This window comes from Mus musculus, chromosome 1 (genome assembly GCF_000001635.26).
Source record: "Mus musculus strain C57BL/6J chromosome 1, GRCm38.p6 C57BL/6J".
Classification (NCBI taxonomy): Eukaryota; Metazoa; Chordata; class Mammalia; order Rodentia; family Muridae; genus Mus; species Mus musculus.
The window spans coordinates 191811387-191833088 of NC_000067.6; the positions used below are offsets into that span (position 1 = coordinate 191811387).

General features: G+C 47.9%; 1 protein-coding gene and 1 pseudogene across 2 annotated transcripts; both read left to right on the forward strand.

Moving 5' to 3' along the window:
* Nucleotides 1-10062: 10062 nt before the first annotated feature.
* Nek2 (NIMA (never in mitosis gene a)-related expressed kinase 2) lies at nucleotides 10063-21663 on the forward strand. Of its 2 annotated transcripts, none has more exons than XM_006497123.4 (8): nucleotides 10063-10355; nucleotides 10761-10978; nucleotides 11106-11346; nucleotides 14097-14179; nucleotides 14837-14963; nucleotides 15764-15983; nucleotides 18006-18131; nucleotides 19772-21663. In XM_006497123.4, the coding sequence occupies exons 1-8, from the start codon at nucleotides 10260-10262 to the stop codon at nucleotides 19969-19971; spliced, it is 1311 nt and encodes a 436-aa protein (XP_006497186.1). In that variant the 5' UTR covers nucleotides 10063-10259; the 3' UTR covers nucleotides 19972-21663. The 2 variants fall into 2 exon arrangements, with proteins under 2 accessions (XP_006497186.1, NP_035022.2); NM_010892.3 differs by having other exon boundaries at nucleotides 10087-10355; nucleotides 19751-21663.
* Gm20585 (predicted gene, 20585) lies at nucleotides 16523-17220 on the forward strand (annotated as a pseudogene).
* Nucleotides 21664-21702: the final 39 nt, after the last annotated feature.

A 21702-nucleotide genomic window follows, 5' to 3' on the forward strand; every position in this document is an offset into this window, starting at 1 on the left:
ACAGTTCAAAAGATCAATCAATGCTGGCTCCTTACTTCTCGAGTCCCAAGACAGCGAAGGGCAGCATGAGGAAGGCGGGGAGAGGAGATTGTTTGCATGCGTGCACATGAACCTGTGTCCTCTGATCTGTCTGTCCCCACTGGTGTCCTCACTAAATCTTGGTTATCACCTAACCATCTCTGCCCCAGCAAACACTGGATCAAATCGACCCCTCTGAATATACTTTATACTTGGAGATCATTGCAGCTTTTCGGAGGGGACTAAATATATGAGTCCCAGAAAGGGCAGAGGTAGGCAGGAGCGACTGTCAGCCTTCCTCTTCATCAGCCCACCCAGGATTGCACGGGAGGGCTGGCACAAGTCACTGACCCTGCGACAGGGTCGGGAGCTTATACCGCAGAGGGTCTCTTTTGTCTGGACGTCAGGGCTTTCCTGGAATGCAAACTTCTAGTGTGCAATGTGGGGCAGTCCCAGGGGAAGCAGGCTGCTTGGTCACTGTGCATAGCCATGTCACCTGGTGAGGTGAGATCTTGAAACAGATTTCTGGAAAAGCGTCAAGGGTGCTCATGAAGCACGAGTGTTACGCTCTACGGGTCTGGAGAAGCACTTGCACACACTCGGGGCAGCTACACCAAGACTGCGGACACGTGCTCATGGTGCCCAGGCACTCGGAGCGAGTTCGTGGGGGTGTGCTTTCAAAGCACCAAGGACCCCATGGACTAAATTTATGGTTGACTGAGGTGGGGTTTTAATTGGTGAGCTGTGAACTGGATGGGAAGAAAGGGGGATCAGAGAGCAGTCTGAAGACAGGGTGTGGGGAGGCTTCCCCCACGAGCAGGCTTTGACAGTCAGGCCATTACAGTCAGCCTCTGTGTATTGTGGGTCAGATATTTATATTACAAACCTACATCTATCGCTTGTAGGCTCCCTCTCCCTTCTGCTCCTCTTCACTTTCTTTCCTTGCAAGGCTGGGAATGGAAGCCAGACCTCACCCAAGCCAGGCAGGTGCTCTATCACTGAGCCATCTCCCCGGGGCTTTTCAGCCACTTTATTTCCTTGGCGATTATTTGGGGCTAGCACGTAGGTTTCCATGGCTTTCCTGCCCAGGTGGCCTGCAGAGAATCTTACACAGTGCCATGCATGGTCTAAGTGCCTCACCAAGGGACCCTTGTCCTGAGATGGGTTTTGTCCTGTCTCCACCTTGCATGTGCTATGAGCATGAGCCCAACAGGTTGGGCAATCTTTCCAGCCGCACCATAAGGGCAAGTCACATCAGGAAATGGCACACACTGTCTGGGGTACAGCCATACTCTGGCCAGCTATGGTTTGATTCTGAGAACTTGAAGCACGTGGGTTTCCCAAGTACATAGGATCCCAAGGTGCTGTAATAAATCATATCCCTGAGGGTGGAGTCAGGGAAGCTTTTGATCTATAAATCAGATGGAAATACAGGTGCCTTCATCTTTTTCATAGGGATTTCGGCCTGGGTAAGCTGAGTGCCACCCCAGCCTCTTTCCCTTCTGAGCAGTCTGGTCTCACCTGCTTGTTATCCTTGTTGAATCTGGGCCAGGCCGGGGAGCACCACGTTCTGTTCTAGCTCGGCCTGTGGGAGGAAGGGGCCTGTCAGGAGCCCCTTGGGCCTTCCTGTATGGGAACTAGCTGTTACAAACACATTGCCAGCCAGCGAAGGCTCCCAGGATGACAATCCCTACGTAAAATGATGTGTTAGAGAGCCACGTGATCTTCAGCTCACAGTCTACATGGAGATTGTGGGTAGATTCCCTCCACTTCCCCTGCCCCATTCATGTGTCTGTTGAATTTGGGTGCTCAGCACTGAAGTCAGGGCCCCATGCAGGCCATTGCCTGTGTGGCGTTTAGAGGGTAATTCTGTGGAGTTCAGTTCTCTTTCTCCACCTTTGCATCTGTCTCAGGCTTGGGAGGCAAGGGCTTTCTCCATAGAGCCACAGGGCGAGCACCCTGCATTCTTTGTTTCTGAGGAGTTTTACACTTATAGGAAAGCTGTGATGAGGGCATGGGCAGTTTCCATTTCTCGAGGTGAGTTCTGAGGGGGCTTCCTGCTGGGTGGGGCCCACTACGGTCCATCAGTTTGGTTTTTGTCTGACTTCCCTTTTCAGTGGTAAAGAGTCACATTGAAACGGGCTATGAGGTTATAGCTTCTCCAACCGACCCTGGTCCTCACCTGCATCCCTTCCCCTGCACGCACACAGGCCCATCTGCAGCCTCTTCTAACTGCTAAGCAATCTCTCCAGACCCTAAACATATTGTTTCTAGCCTGCTGTGCTGTTACACATTTGTAGTCCCAAATTTGGAAGACTGAGGAGAAGCCGTCTTGAACTACTTCGTGAGTTCAAGGCCAGCCCGGGTTCCATAAGAAGACTGTATCACAAATTTTACGTGTGCTTTTGAAGAGTGGCACTGAGCACTTAGTGCCACAGATAGCCCTCTTTGCCAGTTACTCGGAGTCATCATTTCTGGCTTCTTTGTGCTTTGGGTTTGAACTGTGAGTTAGAGAGGCGGGCGGGGGGGGGGGGAGATCCAGCTACCTTTCTTTTCCCTTCTTCTTCTTCTTCTTCTTCTTCTTCTTCTTCTTCTTCTTCTTCTTCTTCTTCTTCTTCTTCTTCTTCTTCTTCTTCTTCTTCTTCCTCTTCTTCTTCTTCTTCTTCTTCTTTTAATTTTGTGGGTTGTTTGTTTGTTTCAAGACAGGGTTTCTCTGTGTAGCCCTGGCTGCCCTGGAACTCACTCTGTAGACCAGGCTGGCCTCAAACTCAGAAATCTGCCTGCCTCTGATTCCCAAGTGCTGGGATTAAAGGCGTGCGCCACCACGCCAAGCTCTACATCTTTCTTAGAAGAGAGGAAAGGGCAAGTACTCTTCTTGCTTGAGGCCAGCAGTGAGTTCTGGTGACCGTGAAGGAAAGAGCAGGTCTTGAGGCTGATAGAGAAGTCTCCTTGCTCTCTAGCACCCCACCACAGCCTCTGGCCAACACAGACAAGCTGAGAGTGGTGTGTGGGGAGACTAGAGAGCAGTGGGGAGAGAAGAGGAAGTGGAAGGCTAGGGGAGGAGAAAATACCTACCTGACAGACACTGGCATTGGGGAAGTACCGACACCTGTCTCAGTGGGGAAAGAGATCCGTGCCTGGCCTAGGTAGGGGCTGTTTTTCTAGAGTGCCCAGGTTCAATTCCCAGCACCCACTTAGTGGTTCACAACTCGTTTCAAAGGAGCCAAGCACACACACACACACACACACACACACACACACACACGCAGACAAAACACCCACATACAAAACAACAAAGACAATTTTTGTTTGTGAGACAGGGTCTCTCTATGTAGCTCTGGCTGTCCTGAAACTCGATATGTAGACCAGGCTGGCTTCAAACCTACAGAGACCCAACTGCCTCTGCTAGGATTAAAGGTGTGTGCCACCATGCCAGCTAAACAAATCAAAACAAACTAGAGAGGGGCCACAGCCGCCCTGTGCTCTGACCCTGTGGCAGCTGTGGAAATGCAAACGCAGAAAGCTCATAGCATTTAAAGCTGGAAGGGTCATTTAAGGTCTTCCAGATTAAAGCCTTTATTTTTGCAGAGCCCAGAGATGGGTTGGGCCACACAGCTCCTAATTCCCAGGATTGCAGTCCCTGTTCCTGCAATTTCACAATGCCGCCTTCTGAAAGCTCTGGACATTCCTGCAAACACATTAGCTGCAGCCTACGGTCTGGGCTGCTAGAACAAGACGCCTGGTACCAGGTGATTCATGCATTTATTCCTCGCTGTTACAGGGCTGAGAAATCTGATGCTGGCAGAAACACTCGAGGACTGCCCTCCTTGATGACCTTAATGTGTCCTCACAGGATGCAAGAGGCCAAGCCCTTCATGCCCTAGGAGAACAAAGCCAACCACAGGGCACAGCCCTTGAGATCTAATTCTCCTAAGGCCCAGCCCTGCACCTTCACCTCTTGGGGGTGGGGGATGGGTGGCGGCGGTGGCGGCACGGGGGTGGGGTGGGGGTGGGGACCAGGCTTTAGCATGTAGCGTGTGAATTTGGGGTGGAGAGACGCAATACTCAGACCATAGCAGCCCCTGTCATCTGTGATTAGCTTTCATGTTCTTATCCAATTGAAATGATTAATACTTAGAGACAGGGCCTGGAGAAGTGGCTCAGTAGCTAAGAGTGTTTGCTGCTCTTGCAGAGGATCAGGGTGTGGTTCCTAGCACCAAAGTTGAGTGGTCACAGCTGACTGTAACCCCAGCTTCAGGGGATCTGACACACTCTTCTGGCCTCAAAGGGCACCCTCAAACATGTGCACACACACACACACACACACACACACACACACACAATTTGTAAAAATATTTTTTAAAGTTATAGTACTATAAATAACATAAAAACATGCATGATTTGTTGAAAAGTCTAAGTTTATCCATGTGTTGAACAGAAAATTGTTTTTCCTCAATTTGTATTCTTGTGTACTGTTATGCCCTGAGTTCACGGGAAACCCAGGTGAGCCCAAGAATTGCAAAGTCCAGCGGGGCGTGGTGGCACACGCCTTTAATCCCAGCACTTGGGAGGCAGAGGCAGGCGGATTTCTGAGTTCGAGGCCAGCCTGGTCTACAGAGTGAGTTCTGGGACAGCCGGGGCTACACAGAGAAACCCTGTCTCAAAAAAACAAAAACAAAACCAACCAACCAACCAAACAAACAAAAAAAGAATTGCAAAGTCCACTGCAACTCGCAAAAGAGTCTTGTATTTTCAAGTTTGAACTCGGTTTGCCCACCTAGCACACACTGCATAAATGCTGGCAAGCGATCCTGAGTCCAGAAAACATTGGGTTTATATATAGTATAGGAATAGTGTGAATATTCACAGAACAGGGGAGTAGAGGGTGGAATAGTACTGAAGCGGGAAGGGGGCTAATGGGTGTCTATTCAAGGACTGTCTGTGACCTGACCTCTGTTTACCTTTTACTTTTTCCATGGTCTCCCTTGAGCTTGTTATTTCTCTAAGGTCTCAAGGACAGGCACCTAGAAAGTTATCAGGAGGAGTGTTGGGTGTTGGTTTTGGACACACAGAGGTGCACCATTCTAACTCTAGGGGAGGGGGAGGGAGCCAGCCCCAGGCTGCTGCAGGAGGATGTAGCACAGAAACCAGCTGTCTGTGTATCATGCTTGCGGCAGGCTGGAAAAATGATGGGAGCTTCTGGCAGAGGGGTTGGAGGAAACGCAGGGGCAAACTGTCTGCACACAACAACACTGAAGTCTCTCTAGTATCCTTAATTTGGGGGTTGCAACAGTACAAGTCTGAAACTCTCCCTGTTTGAAACATTGTGGTACTCTGACCACACACAGGGTTCCCAGCCCAGTTCTCATCTTATTCTTCCATAGCTGCCTGCCATCTGCCCCGGGCTGCAGTCTGTGCTGTTGGCAGCATCCACAGAGTCCCTGCCACTATCAATGTATCTCTCCAGCACTCTTTTCTTCGAGTTATTTACTGAACATATACTGTGCATTACACAGTTTTGTTTTGTTTTTCTTTCTTTCTTTCTTTCCCCTTCCCATTCTCCCTCTTGCTCTGGCCCTGCTTGCTTCAGCCTATAGGTTCTTTATTTATTTCTCATTATGGATGGTTGTAAGCCACCATGTGGCTGCTGGGAATTGAACTCACGACCTTTAAGAGCCACTGAGCCATCTCACCAGCCCTTTTACAGGTTTTTTTTTTTTTTTTTTTTTTTTTTTTTTTTTTAATGTTTGGAATTGAAATAGAATCCCATGGCTTCCCCCTCCCTGGACCCCCTTCCTTCCCCCCTTTCAATTGGTGGACTTTTTTTTTTTATTATTATTGTTACACACATATATGTGTGTGTGCGCATGCACAGATACATATAAATGAATCTGTTTCTGTTGTCTGTGTGTGTGTACAGTTCCAAGGACAACCACTTGGCATTAGACAAACAATCCCTGGGAGAGGCTACCTCTCCTTCTGGCAGTTGTTAGTTGCCTTCGTTCTTTGTCTAGAGGAAAAACCCTGACAACCTTTCCTTATTCCATGCCAGCTCGTCCGCTGATATGACATTGTTCCTGACTTTTCCTCCTTATGCAGCCATTTCTAGAGCGGCTGTTCACAGCGGATGCCTTGGTCCTCTGGCTCCTCAGATCTTTCAGCTCCCTATTCGTTTGCTTTTCCTGAACCATAGACAAAGGTGCTGTGTGTCCGTGTATTCCCTGCAGCTGGGCTCCTCATGACCTGTTGATTTCTGCATTGTGTCCAGTTGTGGTTTTCCGTGATGGGCTCCATTTGCTGTGAAGAGAGGCCGCTCTGATGAGGGGTGGGAGCTGCACTGACCCAGGAAAGGTAAGCTGAGCACCTACTCTAAATTTTTGAGACAGTGTGTCATGATGTCGTCCGATTCTTACCAAGAACCTTTCCCTTTATTTTTCTCTTTGTAGAAATCTTTACTAATAACTTCAAAACATTGTCATAAACCCAGATTTCAAACCGCCCCAAGTAATCCTCAAGATGACTCACTCACAAAATGTCTGACCCAACATCCTCCCAGGCCAGTCTTGGAGTCTGCGGGTGGTGCAGAGCTGCTCCTTATTACGCAGTGGCGTACCGCCCTCTAGTGGGAAGCTTGTGTCAGTACACAGACGCTCCCGGAGGCGAGCCTGGAGATTCTTCAGTGAACAGAGCTAACGATGCTAGCCTTTAGCTAAGAGAAGGAAGACAAAAAAGTAGCAAAGTCAGGACAAAAGCCAGGAGCTTGCCCAGGAAGTGCACTGTGGGCCCAGGGCACAGTGCAAAAGGTCCCTCCCTTGAGATGGCACACACTGTTAATGGGGACTGACAGCAGAAGCAGATTGGGCAAGAATAGTGTGAGCCAGGTCCTGCAGGAGCCAGATGGCTGCCCAGAGCAGGGTAGGCTCATCTCTCCGCTCTCGGTTGATTCCTGCCCCACCTCCCATCCACACCCGATGACCCCATACTGAGGACTGAACTCAGGGCCTTGTGTTTGTTGGATGAACTCTATACCGCTGAGAGGAACCCCCAAAGCCAACCATTTCCCACTTTGGTAATTACTGATTTGTCCTGTAAATCCTCCCCCGCCTTTTTTATTATGGTGGTCATTGTGGCTGAACACTCTCACCTAGGGCCTCTCTCTATACTCCCAGGACAGCTCCCCCGAGATACAGCTGGCATGGCTGAATACTTCAGGGATCATTTGGAATCTCTGTGTAAGTCTTAATAACAGGCCTTACTGCATCTTTATTTAACAAAGCTTTTTTTTTTTTTCTGCCTTCTCTATTGCAGGACTTACACTGGCCACAAGCAGTTTGATGTTCAGCTAGAAAACAATCACAGATATCACGACAGAATTGATTTACACTGTTCTCTGAACATCTTGGATGAGGCCCCTCAGAGCAGAGGTGACAAGGTTGGAATTCCGCCTTGCAGGACAAGTTGTGTCCTCTGGATAAACATAATAGAGGGAGCATGCTGTTGCCTTGAGTAAAATCCTGGGCAGAAGCAGCTCAGGAAGAGGTGGGTTCAACTGTTTCACAGTTCATCAGCCTTGGAAAGCAGAGACTTTACAGCCTGGCATGGTGTTGCATGCCACAAGCAGGTGGATCTCTGAGTCTGAGGCCAGCCTGGTCTACAGAGTGAGTTCCAGGACAGCCAGGGCTATACTGAGAAACCCTGTCATGAAAACAAAACAAAACAAAACCAAAAAGAAACTTGATGCTTCTGGTCACTTTGCACCTGCAGCCAGGAAACAGGAAGAGATAAACAAATGTGTGTGCTTACCTAGCCTTCTCTTTTTTATGTAGTCCTAGACTGGTGGTTTGCATGAGAATGGTCCCCAGAGGCTCATATATTTGAATGCTTGGTCCCTACTTGGTAGGTCTGTTCTGGGAAGTTATTAGGAAGTGTAGCCTTGTTGGAGGTGTGCCACTAAGGGTGGGCTTTGGGGTTTTAAAAGCCCATGCCAGGAAGAGTCTCCCTCTCTCTCCCTTCTCTCTGTGCTCTGTGGTTCACATCTCAATCTGGAAGCTCTCAGCTACGGTTCCAGTGCTATCACGCCTGCCTGCCACCATGTTTCCTGACATGAGGATAATAAAGGACTCACTCTCTGAAACTGTAAGCCCCCAATTTAAATGCTTTCTTTTGTAAGTTGGCTTGGCCATAGTGTTTCTTCGCAGCAACAGAAAAGAAACTAAGCAAGGACCAAAGAACATTGTTGCCCACTTTTAGGGTGTGTCTTTTCCATTCGATTAATTTAACATAAACCCTCACAGGCATGCTCGGAGGCTGACCTAATCTACGCTGTCTCTACAAGTGTACCCAAAGGCTTGACCCCCTAGGTGATTCTACATCCTGTCAATCAACAGTAACCAAGGTGGGGTAAGGCACGAGGTAGGGATGCAAGTGGAACTTCTAACAACTGGAAGGACAAGTACCAAGTTAGTCTTGAGAAGCTGAGAAAGTGTGTTGTGTTTGGAGCGAAGAGTAAGAGCTCTTTGTCTAGAAAGAAGATGAAAGGTTGTGTGTGAAGCAGGCTGGTCAACAAACTCAACATAAGCATCAGTACACCCATCACATACACACCACACGCCTATACACCACATATCACAAACACACCACACACACAACATGCTACACATATCACATACAACACTCTACACATCATAAACAACACACACAGCACACACACACACAACATACTACACACATTACATACGACACACACACACAAACATACCACACATATCACATACGACACACACACAAACATACCACACACATCACATATGACACACACACACCATATAAATGACCTCAGGCATTTGTAGCTCCTTATATAATTTCTGAGACCTAAATTAATCCTACCCCTTTGAGGTGTGACAATGTCCTTGAATGCTAATTTAAAAGTTCTCCTGGCTGGCAATTCCAATTAGCTTATACTAAATTCAGCGCACAAAATACATTTATTTTTAACATAAGGAGGCTTCTAATTCTTATTAATAGGACATTGGGTTCTTTTTCAATCACAGCATGAACAGATATTTTAAGAACAATGACCCATTTATGCAGCAGATTATTAGCTTTCTGGTAATGCACATTACCCCCCACCTGCTCTGGATGGAAGCCTTTAGCTCCCCTTCCCCAAGTCAAAGCGGGGCCATGTCACTGGCTATGTGAGCTCAAGTCAGCAAACTGCATGCAGCTCCCGGATTGGCTATTAGGGAACACCTTTTTTTTTTTTTTTTTCCTAACACACTTTTTTGGTAGATGTCTTAGAAGTACAATTTGGCAGTGTGGTGACTCTGTTCTGAATGCTTCCATACTCAGTCCCTAAGCTTTGGATACGTTTCTATGTTCAACAGGTCTCTCAGTTTAATGTTCAGAGATCTAGACTATGCTAACTGTGCTCAGAAAACACATGTCAACTCTGCGTTATTACTATGAATATCCTTTATTCTTATTATTTTTTAATTAGTTCTCTTCTGGGCAGTTGGGCCTAGTTTCTCTCTCTCTGTCTCTCTCTCTCTCTGGGCGTGGGGTGTCTTTCTCGCGGGTGGGGGTAAGGCAGGGACCCTCTACAAAGCTCTGGATGTCCTCAAGCTCACAGAGATCTGCCTGAGCGCGCCACCAAGCCGGGCTGGAACAGGGATTCTGGCTCTCTAGGTGTGAGGACTATAAAGTGCTCGGTGCACTCACCGCACCCTCAGGGTCATCAAATCCTCAACACACAAGGGCTTAGGTTCAGGACCCGAGTGCAGAGGAGTCGGAAAAGGGTGGGGTCAAAGTGGAAAGGTCAAAAGGCCAGTGTCTCCAGTCCAGAGCCTCGGACATCCGTTACCATAGCGACTTCAGCCAAGGAATGGAATTACCGAGGCCCCAACAGGCTTTGCGATCCCAAATCCCAGGGGTTTTCGGCGCGGCTCGTATTCCGTAGAGCAGCTAGACGCAGACACCAACGCCGACGCGGTTGCCTAGCGACACGCATTTTCCCAGGATGCCTAGCAGTGTTGTGTTTTCTCAGCCAATCAGAGTTGAGATGCACCTTCGCTGTGGACCAATAGAATGCGAGGCCGAAGCCCGCGACGGTTGACCCGGTGGCCGGTTGCTCGCCGACTCAGGCAGGCAGACGAGGGGCTCGGGTTTCGGCGCGGTTGGCCTGCAGCGGGCGAGCCTGGGCTCCGAGCGGCGCGGTGGTGTGGTTGCCAGGGTGGCCGCTCGCCATGCCGTCCCGGGTGGAGGACTACGAGGTGCTGCACAGCATCGGCACCGGCTCCTACGGCCGCTGTCAGAAGATTCGGAGGAAGAGCGACGGCAAGGTGAGGCGCCGGGCAGCCCTTCCACGGCGGGCTTAGGGAGAAGCAAGCGTCGCCCACGCTGGGGAGGGGCAGGGCGGCCACCTGAACTCTCGTGAAGGACCGGGCTGTAGCCTCCTAAGAAGGGACGGGCTCGTGGAGCGGGCAGCCGCGGCTGGGAACCGGTGGAGGCGCGAATCCGCGGCGAGCAGAAAGACGAGCTCACGTGACCTGCTTCGCCGCTGCGCCACACGCCGTCCCGGACTCAAGCGCTGGGGATGGTACCGCCCACATTTCGGGTGGGTCTTCCCACTAAATTAACCCGGTCTCGACTCCCTCACTGACACACCCATTGAGTTGTTAGTGTTTTGTTTTTCAACTTTGGAAATTTCACCCTTTGTCTCACACCTTGGAAATGTTGTATTTCAGATCCTGGTGTGGAAAGAGCTTGACTATGGCTCCATGACGGAGGTGGAGAAGCAGATGCTTGTGTCTGAAGTGAACTTGCTTCGGGAGCTGAAACATCCAAACATCGTCAGTTACTATGATCGCATTATTGACCGAACCAACACAACCCTGTACATCGTAATGGAATACTGTGAGGGAGGGGACCTGGCTAGTGTCATTTCAAAGGGGACCAAGGATAGGTAAGGTGAAAGAGCCCCACGGTTCGTATCTAATAATAATTAACTTCCATGTTTGTACGCTCTGAATGACTTGCCCCAGATTGAAGATGGCTTTTATTCAGGGTTGTGAAATGTGCTTTTTCTCCAGACAGTACTTGGAGGAAGAGTTTGTCCTTCGAGTGATGACTCAGTTGACGCTGGCCCTGAAAGAGTGTCACAGAAGGAGCGATGGTGGCCACACTGTGCTTCACCGGGACCTGAAGCCAGCCAATGTCTTCCTGGACAGCAAACACAATGTCAAGCTGGGGGACTTTGGACTAGCTAGAATATTAAATCACGACACGAGTTTTGCAAAAACGTTTGTTGGCACACCCTATTACATGTCTCCTGTGAGTATTTTAGAATTCAACTTTTTTTTTTTCCCTGAGACAGGATTTCTCTGTGTAGCCCTGACTGTCCTGGAACTCACTTTGTAGACCAGGCTGTCCTTGAACTCAAAGTGATTCTCCTGCCTCTGCCTCCCAAATGCCGGGAATAAGGGTGTGAGCTACCACACCTGGCCTAGAATTCAACTTTTTAATATCTTAGGTGAAGCATTCAGATGCAAAGAACTGAGGCTTGGGTTGCTAGTAAATCCAGTAGCTCAGAATTCACAATACAATTTAAGTTTGAGTTTGACTTTGTTCCCCTAATGTTGGGGATTGAACCTAGGCCCTCAGGCATTTGAGTTACACCCCAAAGTCTTTTATATGTATTATGTATTTAAAAATGTTTATTATTTATGTATATATAGTATATGTGTCTTGTGAGTGAGTGCTATGTGTATGGTGAGACCAGAAGAGGGAGTGGACTTACCCTATCCCACACACTCACGCTCAGGGTTCCAGGCAACTGTGAGCCGTCTGACCAGATGCTGGAACTTGAACTCAGGACCCCCGGGAAGAGCAGCAGGTGCTTAATCGCTGACCCCTCCTAGATTTGTTTTCAAAGAGACTTCCTGGCAAACAGTTCTCTGTATTCAACTAGAGCTTTCAAAAGAAAAAGAGAACTAAGGACTTATTTATGTGTATGGGTGTTTGGTCTACATGTATGTAAGTGTGCCACCTGTGTGCCAAATGCCCAAGGGGGTCAGAAGACAGCATTGGACTCTTTGGAGCTAGAGTTATGGATGGATTGAGAGACTGGAAACCATATCCAAGTCTTCTGTAAGAGCAACAAGTGCTGTTAACCACTAAGCCATCTTCAGTGTCCCCCATTTCCCAGAGTTTCACTGTAGTTCTGGCTAGCCTGGAATTCACAAAGATCTGCCTGCCGCTGCTGGGATTAGAGGTGTGAACCATGTTGCTCAGCTTTTGTTTTGTTCTTCAATAACCACAAAATGCTAAATTATAGGGTTACAAATAATGTTTAAGGCAACAATGTTTCCAAGGGGAATAGTGTTTGTTTGTTTTGTTGTTTTTTGTTTTTTCAAGACAGGGTTTCTCTGTGTAACCCTGGCTGTCCTGGAACTCACTCTGTAGACCACGCTGGCCTTGAACTCAGAAATCCGCCTGCCTCTGCCTCCTGAGTGCTGGGATTAAAGGCGTGAGCCACCACTGCTCAGCTGGGAATAGTGTTTAAAGGCAACAATATTTCCGAAGATGTCAGTCCTAAAGTGGTGACTTCAGACTCCCTGGGAGTGTTTATTTTATTTTTTTAACATACGGAGTCCTGGACCCAAAGTTAAAGCACCGCTGGTCACGCTGTCTCAGCAGGCAGCTGAGGTGAACCGAGATGCTCAGGTACTTGCTACTGCTCATGAGTTTAGGACCCAGACCCAGGGAATGGTGCCTCCACATTTAGAGTGAGTCTCCCCAGCTGAGCTAAGTCTAGATTCCCTTAGTGATATACACAGAGACTTGTGTCCTAGGTGATTTTAGATGCTGTTAGGTGGACAGATTTAGCATTACAGTAACTGAAAGTTTGGTGAGGCTCAGGTCTTCTCACAGAGGGATCCAGTGTTTAGTGTTAATTTCTGCATGTCCTGTCCTTGCTGCTCTTCTGCATTTACAGGGTGTTCCCAAATGTCTCACTATCATAAGGCACCCTAGGTGCATAGCCTTGTATGAATTAGTCCTCATTTCTGATTATTAGATTGTAGAACAATTGTTAGGGCAAAAACATGACAGGTTTTTAATCTGTCATTAGATGTCAAGGTCAGGGCCTGCTTTTTATCCCAGTCTGATTTGCATAGTGAGATCCTGTCTCAAAAAACAGAAGCAAAGCACAAGTAAATACCAACCAGCCTCAAGTCTGTAAGGGGCAGCACACACACACACACACACACACACATCCTCCGTCCACTGTTATAAAAGCACAGCAGTATCTAACACTCTCCTTACTTCTCCCAGCTGATGTCTCAGGGAAACTGAGCCCATTCAGGCCCTAGGGCAGTGGAGGGCAGTGGGGAAGGAGGCAGGAAAGGCCGTGCAGGGGTTAACATCTGGGTGATTTCCTTTGTACTTAAGCGTTCTGTGTGCAACATGACACCATGGAAAACCGCCCAGCTCTGAAAATAGTCACAAGTTCACTAAGTTTTATACTGTCACCAGGTCTATTAGTTTGATTATTTATCTGGAAAGTTCTAGAAATCTCTGTGAACTACTGAAGAATCCTCTATATGACAGTAACTCATGTACCCAAGCTTCCTAGAACTTGTATAGCTGAGAACAACTTTGGATTTCTTTTTAGAAGATTTTATGTATTTTTATGTGTATAAGTATTTTTCCTGAATGTATGTACACCATGTGTATTCAGTGCCTGGGAGAGCACAGGGCATTGGATCCCCTGGAGCTAGAGTTATAGACTGTAATGAGTGGCCGTGTGGGTGCTGGGAGAGAAGCCTGGGCCCTCTGCAGGAGGACCACCTTGGCTGCTGAGATGTGTCTCTAGCCCTAGCCCGCCATCGTTTTCTGGTCCTCATGCTCTATCTCCCAAGTGCTGAGATGACAAGTGTGAGCCATGGTTACTTTTTTTGAGATCCAGCCCTGGGCTTTGTGCCTGCTAGGCAGGCCCTCTGCTGACCAGGCTGCATTCCAGCCCTCAGGTTGAAACAAAGCAAGCTCTCACCTCCTTGGTATTTTCTTACCTTCTCCTTTAGGAACAGATGAGCTGCTTATCCTACAACGAGAAGTCGGACATCTGGTCCTTGGGCTGCCTGCTGTATGAGCTGTGTGCACTAATGTGAGTGCGTGGAGACAGGCCCGCTTCAGGCAAACACTCTGGGTCCTGTTACAATAGCAACAACCAAACACCTGGCTTGTACAAATTTAGAATGGAACATGTGGGACTGGGTCCTGCTTTTTTGTTCAGGGATCTGTGTTTGCAGTGGGAGGGCAGTTTATAGACCAGGCCAACAAAGCAGATGCGTCAGGGTCCTGGGGAAGGTCTGGGGTTGGGAGAACAGGACGGGCTCTGAGTTTGACACTTTCCTCCTGCGATTCTAAGCCATTCCCCAGAACCACAGTTGAACAGGGATGGAGGAAAGGCACTCCATCACACTGGAGACAGTTTGGGCTGTCCTTCCAGATCTAGCAGGCAGAAGCCACGCTGCTGCAGAATGTCCAGAGCGTATGGACACACCCCGAGTCAGAGCTGTTCAACCCTAAAATACAGCAGCACCGCCTTGCCACAGTACGGTGGGTGATGCTGCTAACCACCCCGCTAACCATAGCCAGGGAAGAGTCCCAGATGAGGAAGTAGAGTGTGAGACAGAGGCCGGTCACCCATTTATTCCTGTCCTTTGTGTTTATCTGACATTTTTATAACTTCTCCCTTCTCTCTTTCTCGTCCCTCCTTTTTCTTTCCTTTTCTCTCTTTTTTTTCTTTTCTAAATCCTAGGCCTCCCTTTACAGCTTTCAACCAAAAAGAGCTAGCTGGGAAAATCAGGGAAGGGAGGTTCAGGCGCATCCCCTACCGCTACTCTGATGGCTTGAATGACCTCATCACTCGGATGCTGAATTTAAAGGTAATGGTTGCAAGGCACCATGTGACAGACATGACATGACAGAGACTGAGAGGCGTATTCTGTGTAAAGACCAATGAGACCTAAAGGAGCATCGGTTTCCCTGGCTACAGTCCTATTGGCACAGGTGGGCGGATGCTCACAGGCATGGAGACATGCCCCCTCGGCAACCGTGAGCCTCACTTGCAGATTTCCTTTCCATCTTCTGCTACAGTGAAGGATGGTTAGTGGTATGGAAAGACTGAGGAAAGGCCAATTTCAGCCCTATAGTGGGAAGGGAAGGAGCCAGGATGCACTGTGTTCCTCTCCCCTCACCATGAGGGATGATGGATTATGAAGGGAAGGTCAACAGGGAAAGAAAAGATCCTGAAATGGTCTTCTAGCCGGTGGGTGGCCTTTGTCAGCTGAGGAAAGAGTGAATCCGGGAGCTGTGGGTTTGTGGAGGATGCAGGGGCAGGGATGGGGAACAGGTAAGATGGAAGGTCATGAGGATGTCCTTCTTGGTATTTAGAGAAACAGGTCTCACTTCCCCAGAGCAGCCCAGTGATGCCCAGTGATGCCCAGTATGCATGGAGGAGGGAGGAGTTGTGCCCGCCTGAGCCAGCTCCTTAGAACCAGAGAGAAGGGAGAAACAGGCAGCCAAACTCAGGTCATGGTGCAGACCCAGCACCTTGTGACCAGTGCACTTGCTTTTTCAACCTGATATCTCTAGATGCAGGAACTGTCTTTTGTCTTGTTTACCCTGCTAATGTAGCTGCTTTTCTTAAGATGAATCTGATCTGCCAGCCACACTGTTTCTCTAGGACTACCATCGACCTTCAGTGGAAGAAATTCTGGAGAGCCCTTTGATAGCAGACTTGGTTGCAGAAGAGCAAAGGAGAAATCTGGAGAGGAGAGGACGGCGCTCAGGCGAGCCTTCGAAGCTGCCGGACTCCAGCCCTGTGCTGAGCGAGCTCAAGTTGAAGGAAAGGCAACTGCAGGATCGAGAGCAAGCACTCAGAGCTCGGGAGGACATCCTGGAGCGTGAGTGGTGCCCCGAGCCAGGGAGTCAGCCGGGCGCAGTGGGGAGATGGGGCCAGGGTCTAAACAGAAGAGCGTATATTCACAGGCTGTTAGAAAGAGCCTTTATTTCTTTTTAGTTGTGGGTTCTGGGGATTGAACCCAGGATCTTATGAATGCCAGTGAGCTACATCCCAGCATTTTTCTCTCAAGGCAGGATCTCTCTAAGTTACCCATGTTGACCTTCCATCCTCCTGCTCCAGCGGCTTGTGTTACCAAGCCTGACAACTTTTATAAACCAGTGATTCTCAGTCTGTGGGTTGTGAACCCTTTGGGAGGCTCAAATGACCCTTACCTAAGACCAACAGAAAACATTTATTTCCCATGAGTTTCCACTCCTTTGTCCATCTCCAGGTGGTACACACACATGCAGATACACCCAGGCATGGTAACATCATGACAACTCTATCACATATACCCTGAACAAATATATATATAAATAAAACTTCATTAGAAATATTCCATTAGAAAACCATCCCAACAACAACAAAAAGTAAGGAGAAAGAAGCATTGTAAGTTCTGTCAGTTTTGTAACGGTGAGCACTTAAAATAGTCGGTGCTCCAGACAGAGCTCCGCCATGTCTTACGGAAGTTAAATGGCTGTCAGAGGGAAAGGGTTTTAAATGAGTTTTTGAGCTTCACGATGAACTCAGAATGTTCTTAGATAGCAAGGCTGCTAAGTTCTAAGCACTTTTCAGTAATGAAAGTGAGTTGCAGACAGTAACTTACTTGGTTGTAATCTTTGTCATCTTGAATGAGTTACATTTATGACTGCAAGGACCAAATACAACATTCTTCAGTTTATGTCAAAGGATCCGATTATTCCAAATGAAACTTCAGCTTTGGCAAAAACCCAAAAAGGATGAAAATAAAATTTACATGCTGCCTACCTTATATGCTTTTTTTTGAGGACCATGACATTGAACCAGACAAAAGGATTACAAAGATAGTTTCTGTGTGAGAACACTTGCACATGCTTGCAGACAAGACATTTCATTGTATTTTCCAAGTCTACATGATGCCTGCCCCATTTGCATTGCCAGAAGTCCGTTCATTCAGTCAGAGCTGAAGCTCTTTGTGAGACAGCACAAGAGGAGTTGACTGAACTTGCTAACGGCGCTGCAGTGAGAGCCGACTTCTCCACAGTGCCCCAGCTACACAACTCTGGATCAAGTGTTTGCAGCTGTACCTGCTGTAGTCTTTAATTTTTTAACCCTGTTTTTAATAATGGTTCTCAAGTGCTTTAAACTGCCTTCTCCAGCCCACCACCCACCAGAGGTAGTGGAAAAGGAAGGTATTAGGGTACAGGGGCAGTGGACCTGTTTAGCAATTGTTTTTTGGAGCAAATCTCATTTGTGTTGTCAAGAAGTCAGCAGTTGAATCATCAGTGGTGGGGCTCTTAATGCACTGGCAGACCGTCAGTCTGGTCCTGTTGGGATAGCAGCAGGATCCAGCAGCAGTGGCACCGAGCAGAGACGTGTGCCCTTGCATAGACTGCCCTGAGAATTTCTGATCTGGTGAGAAAGCACCAACCTCCACTTTTGCATTAAAGTTTGTTTTTACTAGTACTGTCGCAAAATGTAGCACCATGCTTCAAGACAAAACTACATTTATTTGTAATTAGGAGTAAATATTTCACAATATATAACTAAGTATATTTTTATGACTAATCACTGAGCTTTAATTATGTTCAATTTGTAACAATGAAAATAGATCCTGCATATCAGATACTTATGATTTGTAACAGTAGCAAAGTTATAGTTAGAAAGTAGCAACAAAAATAGTGTTATGGTTGGTGTCACCACAGCATGAGGAAGTGTACTAAAGTACCCCAGCATTGGGAAGGCTGAGAGCACTGCAGTGCAGGGACCTTCCCAGCCTGCAGGTGGCAGGAAGAGAGAAAGATAGGATGGCCAGGCTGCAGTAGATAGGTTTATGGTCAGAGCTCCTTACTCATTGGTTTCCTTTTTCATCCCCCTTTCCAAGAGAAGGAACGTGAACTTTGTATTCGAGAGAGACTTGCAGAGGACAAACTGGCCAGAGCCGAGAGCCTGATGAAGAACTACAGCCTGCTGAAGGAGCACAGGCTCCTATGTCTGGCTGGTGGCCCAGGTATGCCCATGAGCTGCCCACAGCTCCACCTCACATGAGGATGTGCACCACAGTGTGGCCCCTGAGTGGGTTAGAGCCCCAGATTTCAGGATGACGTCATTGAGTCTGTGCTCCTGAGTGGACTGAGGCTCTGCTGGTGCAGTGACTGAGTCCCTGGCCGAGAGACCTGATAGGAATGGCAATTTCATTTCAGCTTCACTCAGCATACCAAAAGCGGTGGATGGTATTTAAATATTTGAGTTTTGAAATGGAAACATTTTCAAAACTATACATTTCAAGTTTTTCACAGGTATTATGTTCTTTGGCTATTGTGGTTTGAATAGCTACAGCCCCCATAGACTCATGTGTTTGAATGTTTGGCCTATAGAGAGTAGCACTATCAGGAAGTGTGACCTTGTTGGAGGAAGTGTGTCACTGTGGGGGGCAGATTTTGAAGTCTCCTATGCCCACTGTGGAAGAAAGTCCCTCCTTGCTATCTATGGTCAAGATGGAGAACTCTCAGCTCCTCCTCCAGTACCCTGCCTGCCTGCTGCTGCCATACCTCCCACGACGATGATAATGATGGACTAAATCTCTACACCTGTAAGCCAGCCCCAAGTTAAATACCCTTTGTAAGCGTCGCCGTTGTCATAGTGTCTCTTCCCAGCAATGAAACCCTAAGACAGTTATGTGACCAAAACTATATTTCTCTATATTTTCAAGCAAAATTCCTGGTATTTTAAAACTGTCACACCTCAGTCATAGTAGGAACTGTGGCTTAACAGCCATGGTAGTATAAGTCTGTTATCCCAGCACTTGATTTGCTGTGAGTTTGAGACCAGCCTATTAGACATAGTGAGTTCAAGACAGTCCAAAAGAAAGGGGATGGCACTTGGCTAGAGAGATAGCTCGTCATTTAAGAGCACACACTGCTTGTCTTAGTCACTGCTCTATTGCTGTGAGGATGCACCATGACCCCGGCAATTCTTAAAAGAGAAAGCATTTATCTGGGGCTGGCTTACAATTTCAGAGGTTCAGTCCATGACCATCATGGTGGGGAGCACGGTGGCGGGGGCAGTGCTGATGAAGTCGCTGAGAGCTACATCTCCATCTGCTGGGATTTCCTCAAGCAAGGCCATACCTCTTCCTCCTTTTCAATCAGTGCCAATGCCTGGTGACTGAGCATTCAAATATATGAGCCTATGAGGCCATTATTTAAGCCACCACCCTGTTCTTCCTGAGGACAAGCAGCAGCATTGGAGTTAAGACTTCATGAATTATAGCTACTGGGTAAATGTAAAATCATGTACTATGAAATCAACTACTGCAATATACACGTGTGCACCCTCCCACCCACCATGGGAACCTAATCTGGATGCTGGTCAGTCCTTTTTAAATCAGCTGTGACTGATGTCAGTACTGTGATAGTAACAGCCAGTGTGAGTCCCTCCTGCCCGGCACACACACACACACACACACACACACACACAGCCCTCCTGCCTGCAACTCCAGCTCCGAGGAGTCCCTGATCACTTGTCCCAGAGAGCATCTCACAGGAATCAGTGGATAGGTCAGCTCTTTGATCTGTGTGATGTAGTTGATCTCAGGTAACTCAGATCCTTTTCTTTCTCTTTGTAAAGAACTTGATCTTCCATCCTCAGCCATGAAGAAGAAGGTTCATTTCCACGGGGAAAGCAAAGAGAACACCGCAAGGAGTGAGAATTCTGAGAGCTACCTTGCCAAGTCCAAGTGCAGGGACCTGAAGAAGAGGCTTCATGCTGCCCAGCTGCGGGCTCAAGCCCTGGCTGATATTGAAAAAAACTACCAGCTAAAGAGCAGGCAGATCCTGGGCATGCGCTAGGCCGGCAAGGCATGGAGCTGGGTCAGTGTTGATACTGACAACCCACTAGAGATTGGTATTCAGCTGCTGTCGTTTTGTGTGTCTGGTTCTGTGGGCGGGAACCTTTGTGTGTGGTGAGCTCGTGGCATTGCTTGTGGTCTGCAAATGGATGTGTGTGTCTGCTTCCTAATGTCCCTGTGTGAAAAGCAAGCTGTCTTTGCTGGTTGGTTGGGCTTTTGATCCTGTGTGTGATTACTACTTGGAATATGAGATGGGGCACTATAGATACTATAGATCTTAGGAGAAAATAATGTTAGGGAAAGAATATTTAACCTGGAGGGCTCAGAGAGGCTCACACGCTGAGTGATACCGCCTTCACTGTGGTTTCCAAGTGAGGCCTCAGCGGGTCCATGACCTCACTGCTAACGGGATGCGTATGGCAGGGCCCACAGGGTTGCATGTCAGAGGTGTTGTAATGTTACAGGGAGAGACCCAGCCTCTGGCCTGACCTCCTGATGAGAAGCCACTCACCAGCATTCCCATTCCAGGACGCTCACTGTGCCAGTTAACATCAGATTAGAAGTGGAGGGGAGGGCGAGGGCTGAAGCTTTTACCTAAGAATAGGATTTGCCTTAGGGAAGCGCGTGCCATGGCCCTCAACACGCTGCTGTCCTGCATCCTAGGCAGGCACTGGGGACAGGAGGCTCTGGGAGCCCCGAGAGCCCCCTCCTGCTGTGTGCAGGGCCTGTCCCCGTCTGTCTGTATCTGACCTCTAGGTCAGTTGATGACATTAGTTAAGTGTTTCTGTACCTACAAGTATAAGCCAAAAGGTCGGAAATGCCTCAGAGTCACACATGTGGTCTCCAAACATTTAATTTCTGAAGAGAACTGTCTTCAGAAAGTTGGTCTATTTAAGGTGACTGGGGAAAAGGCAGGTCTCCTTTGCTCTCTGTCCACAGTCCCTTGAGATGGCTTCAGAAGAGAACAGTGTTCAGTGTGCGTTATTGAGGGCCCTGTATGCCTTCACCTGTGTGAGGGCCAGATTGCTGTTTGTCTACGGTTTCTTGAAGACCTCAGCTCAGCAGAAAGGAGTTCATTTGCCCTAACAAGTACTGTTGGCTGAGAGGGGAGGTCAGAAGCATGTAATGCCATTCGTTTCATGGCTAAACACACAGACTCCTTGCATTTTAAAATTCTGTGCCTTTACTTCCTGGAGCTATAATAACGTGCTTGGGTGTGTGACTTGCCGAGGTTGGCTTTCCCAATGCTTTATGTAAACTCTGCTGTTGGCACTTGCAGCTGTAGAAGCTGTCGGAGGGATTACTTACTTACGGTTATAGCATCTGGGGTCTCTTGCAGCTGCAATGCCTGGGATCTTTTGCAACTCTGACTTTTTCAGTAGCAGCTTGGAATGTTAAAATATGGTGAGCCTCTTCTCTGTGAAGGAAGGGCCTGACAATCTGCCAGCAGGGAGTCCTGTTAAAGACTGGGAACTCAGTGCAGTGGTTTTCCTGCCTTTCCCTTCTCCTTTGGTCTATAGTGATACTGACAGCAATACAAAGTAAAATCTGTGTATATAAAAATCCTAAGTATGAGGTCTTAAATGTTCTGGAATTTTAGAAAAAACTTAATTGGATGCAATTGTTTATAATTAACAAGTCATCTTATTTATAAATTTTCCAATATAATATAAATCTATTTTGTGGAAATTTATCACTGTGATGTTTGTATTCTCTGTGTGTGTGCGCACAT

Coding starts and splice junctions, on each gene's coding strand:
- Nek2 (NM_010892.3), top strand. CDS start 10,260: ATGCCGTCCCGGGTGGAGGACTACGAGGTGCTGCACAGCATCGGCACC. Junction 10,979..11,105: donor TCAAAGGGGACCAAGGATAG/GTAAGGTGAAAG, acceptor CTTTTTCTCCAG/ACAGTACTTGGAGGAAGAGT. Junction 14,964..15,763: donor CTCGGATGCTGAATTTAAAG/GTAATGGTTGCA, acceptor CTGTTTCTCTAG/GACTACCATCGACCTTCAGT.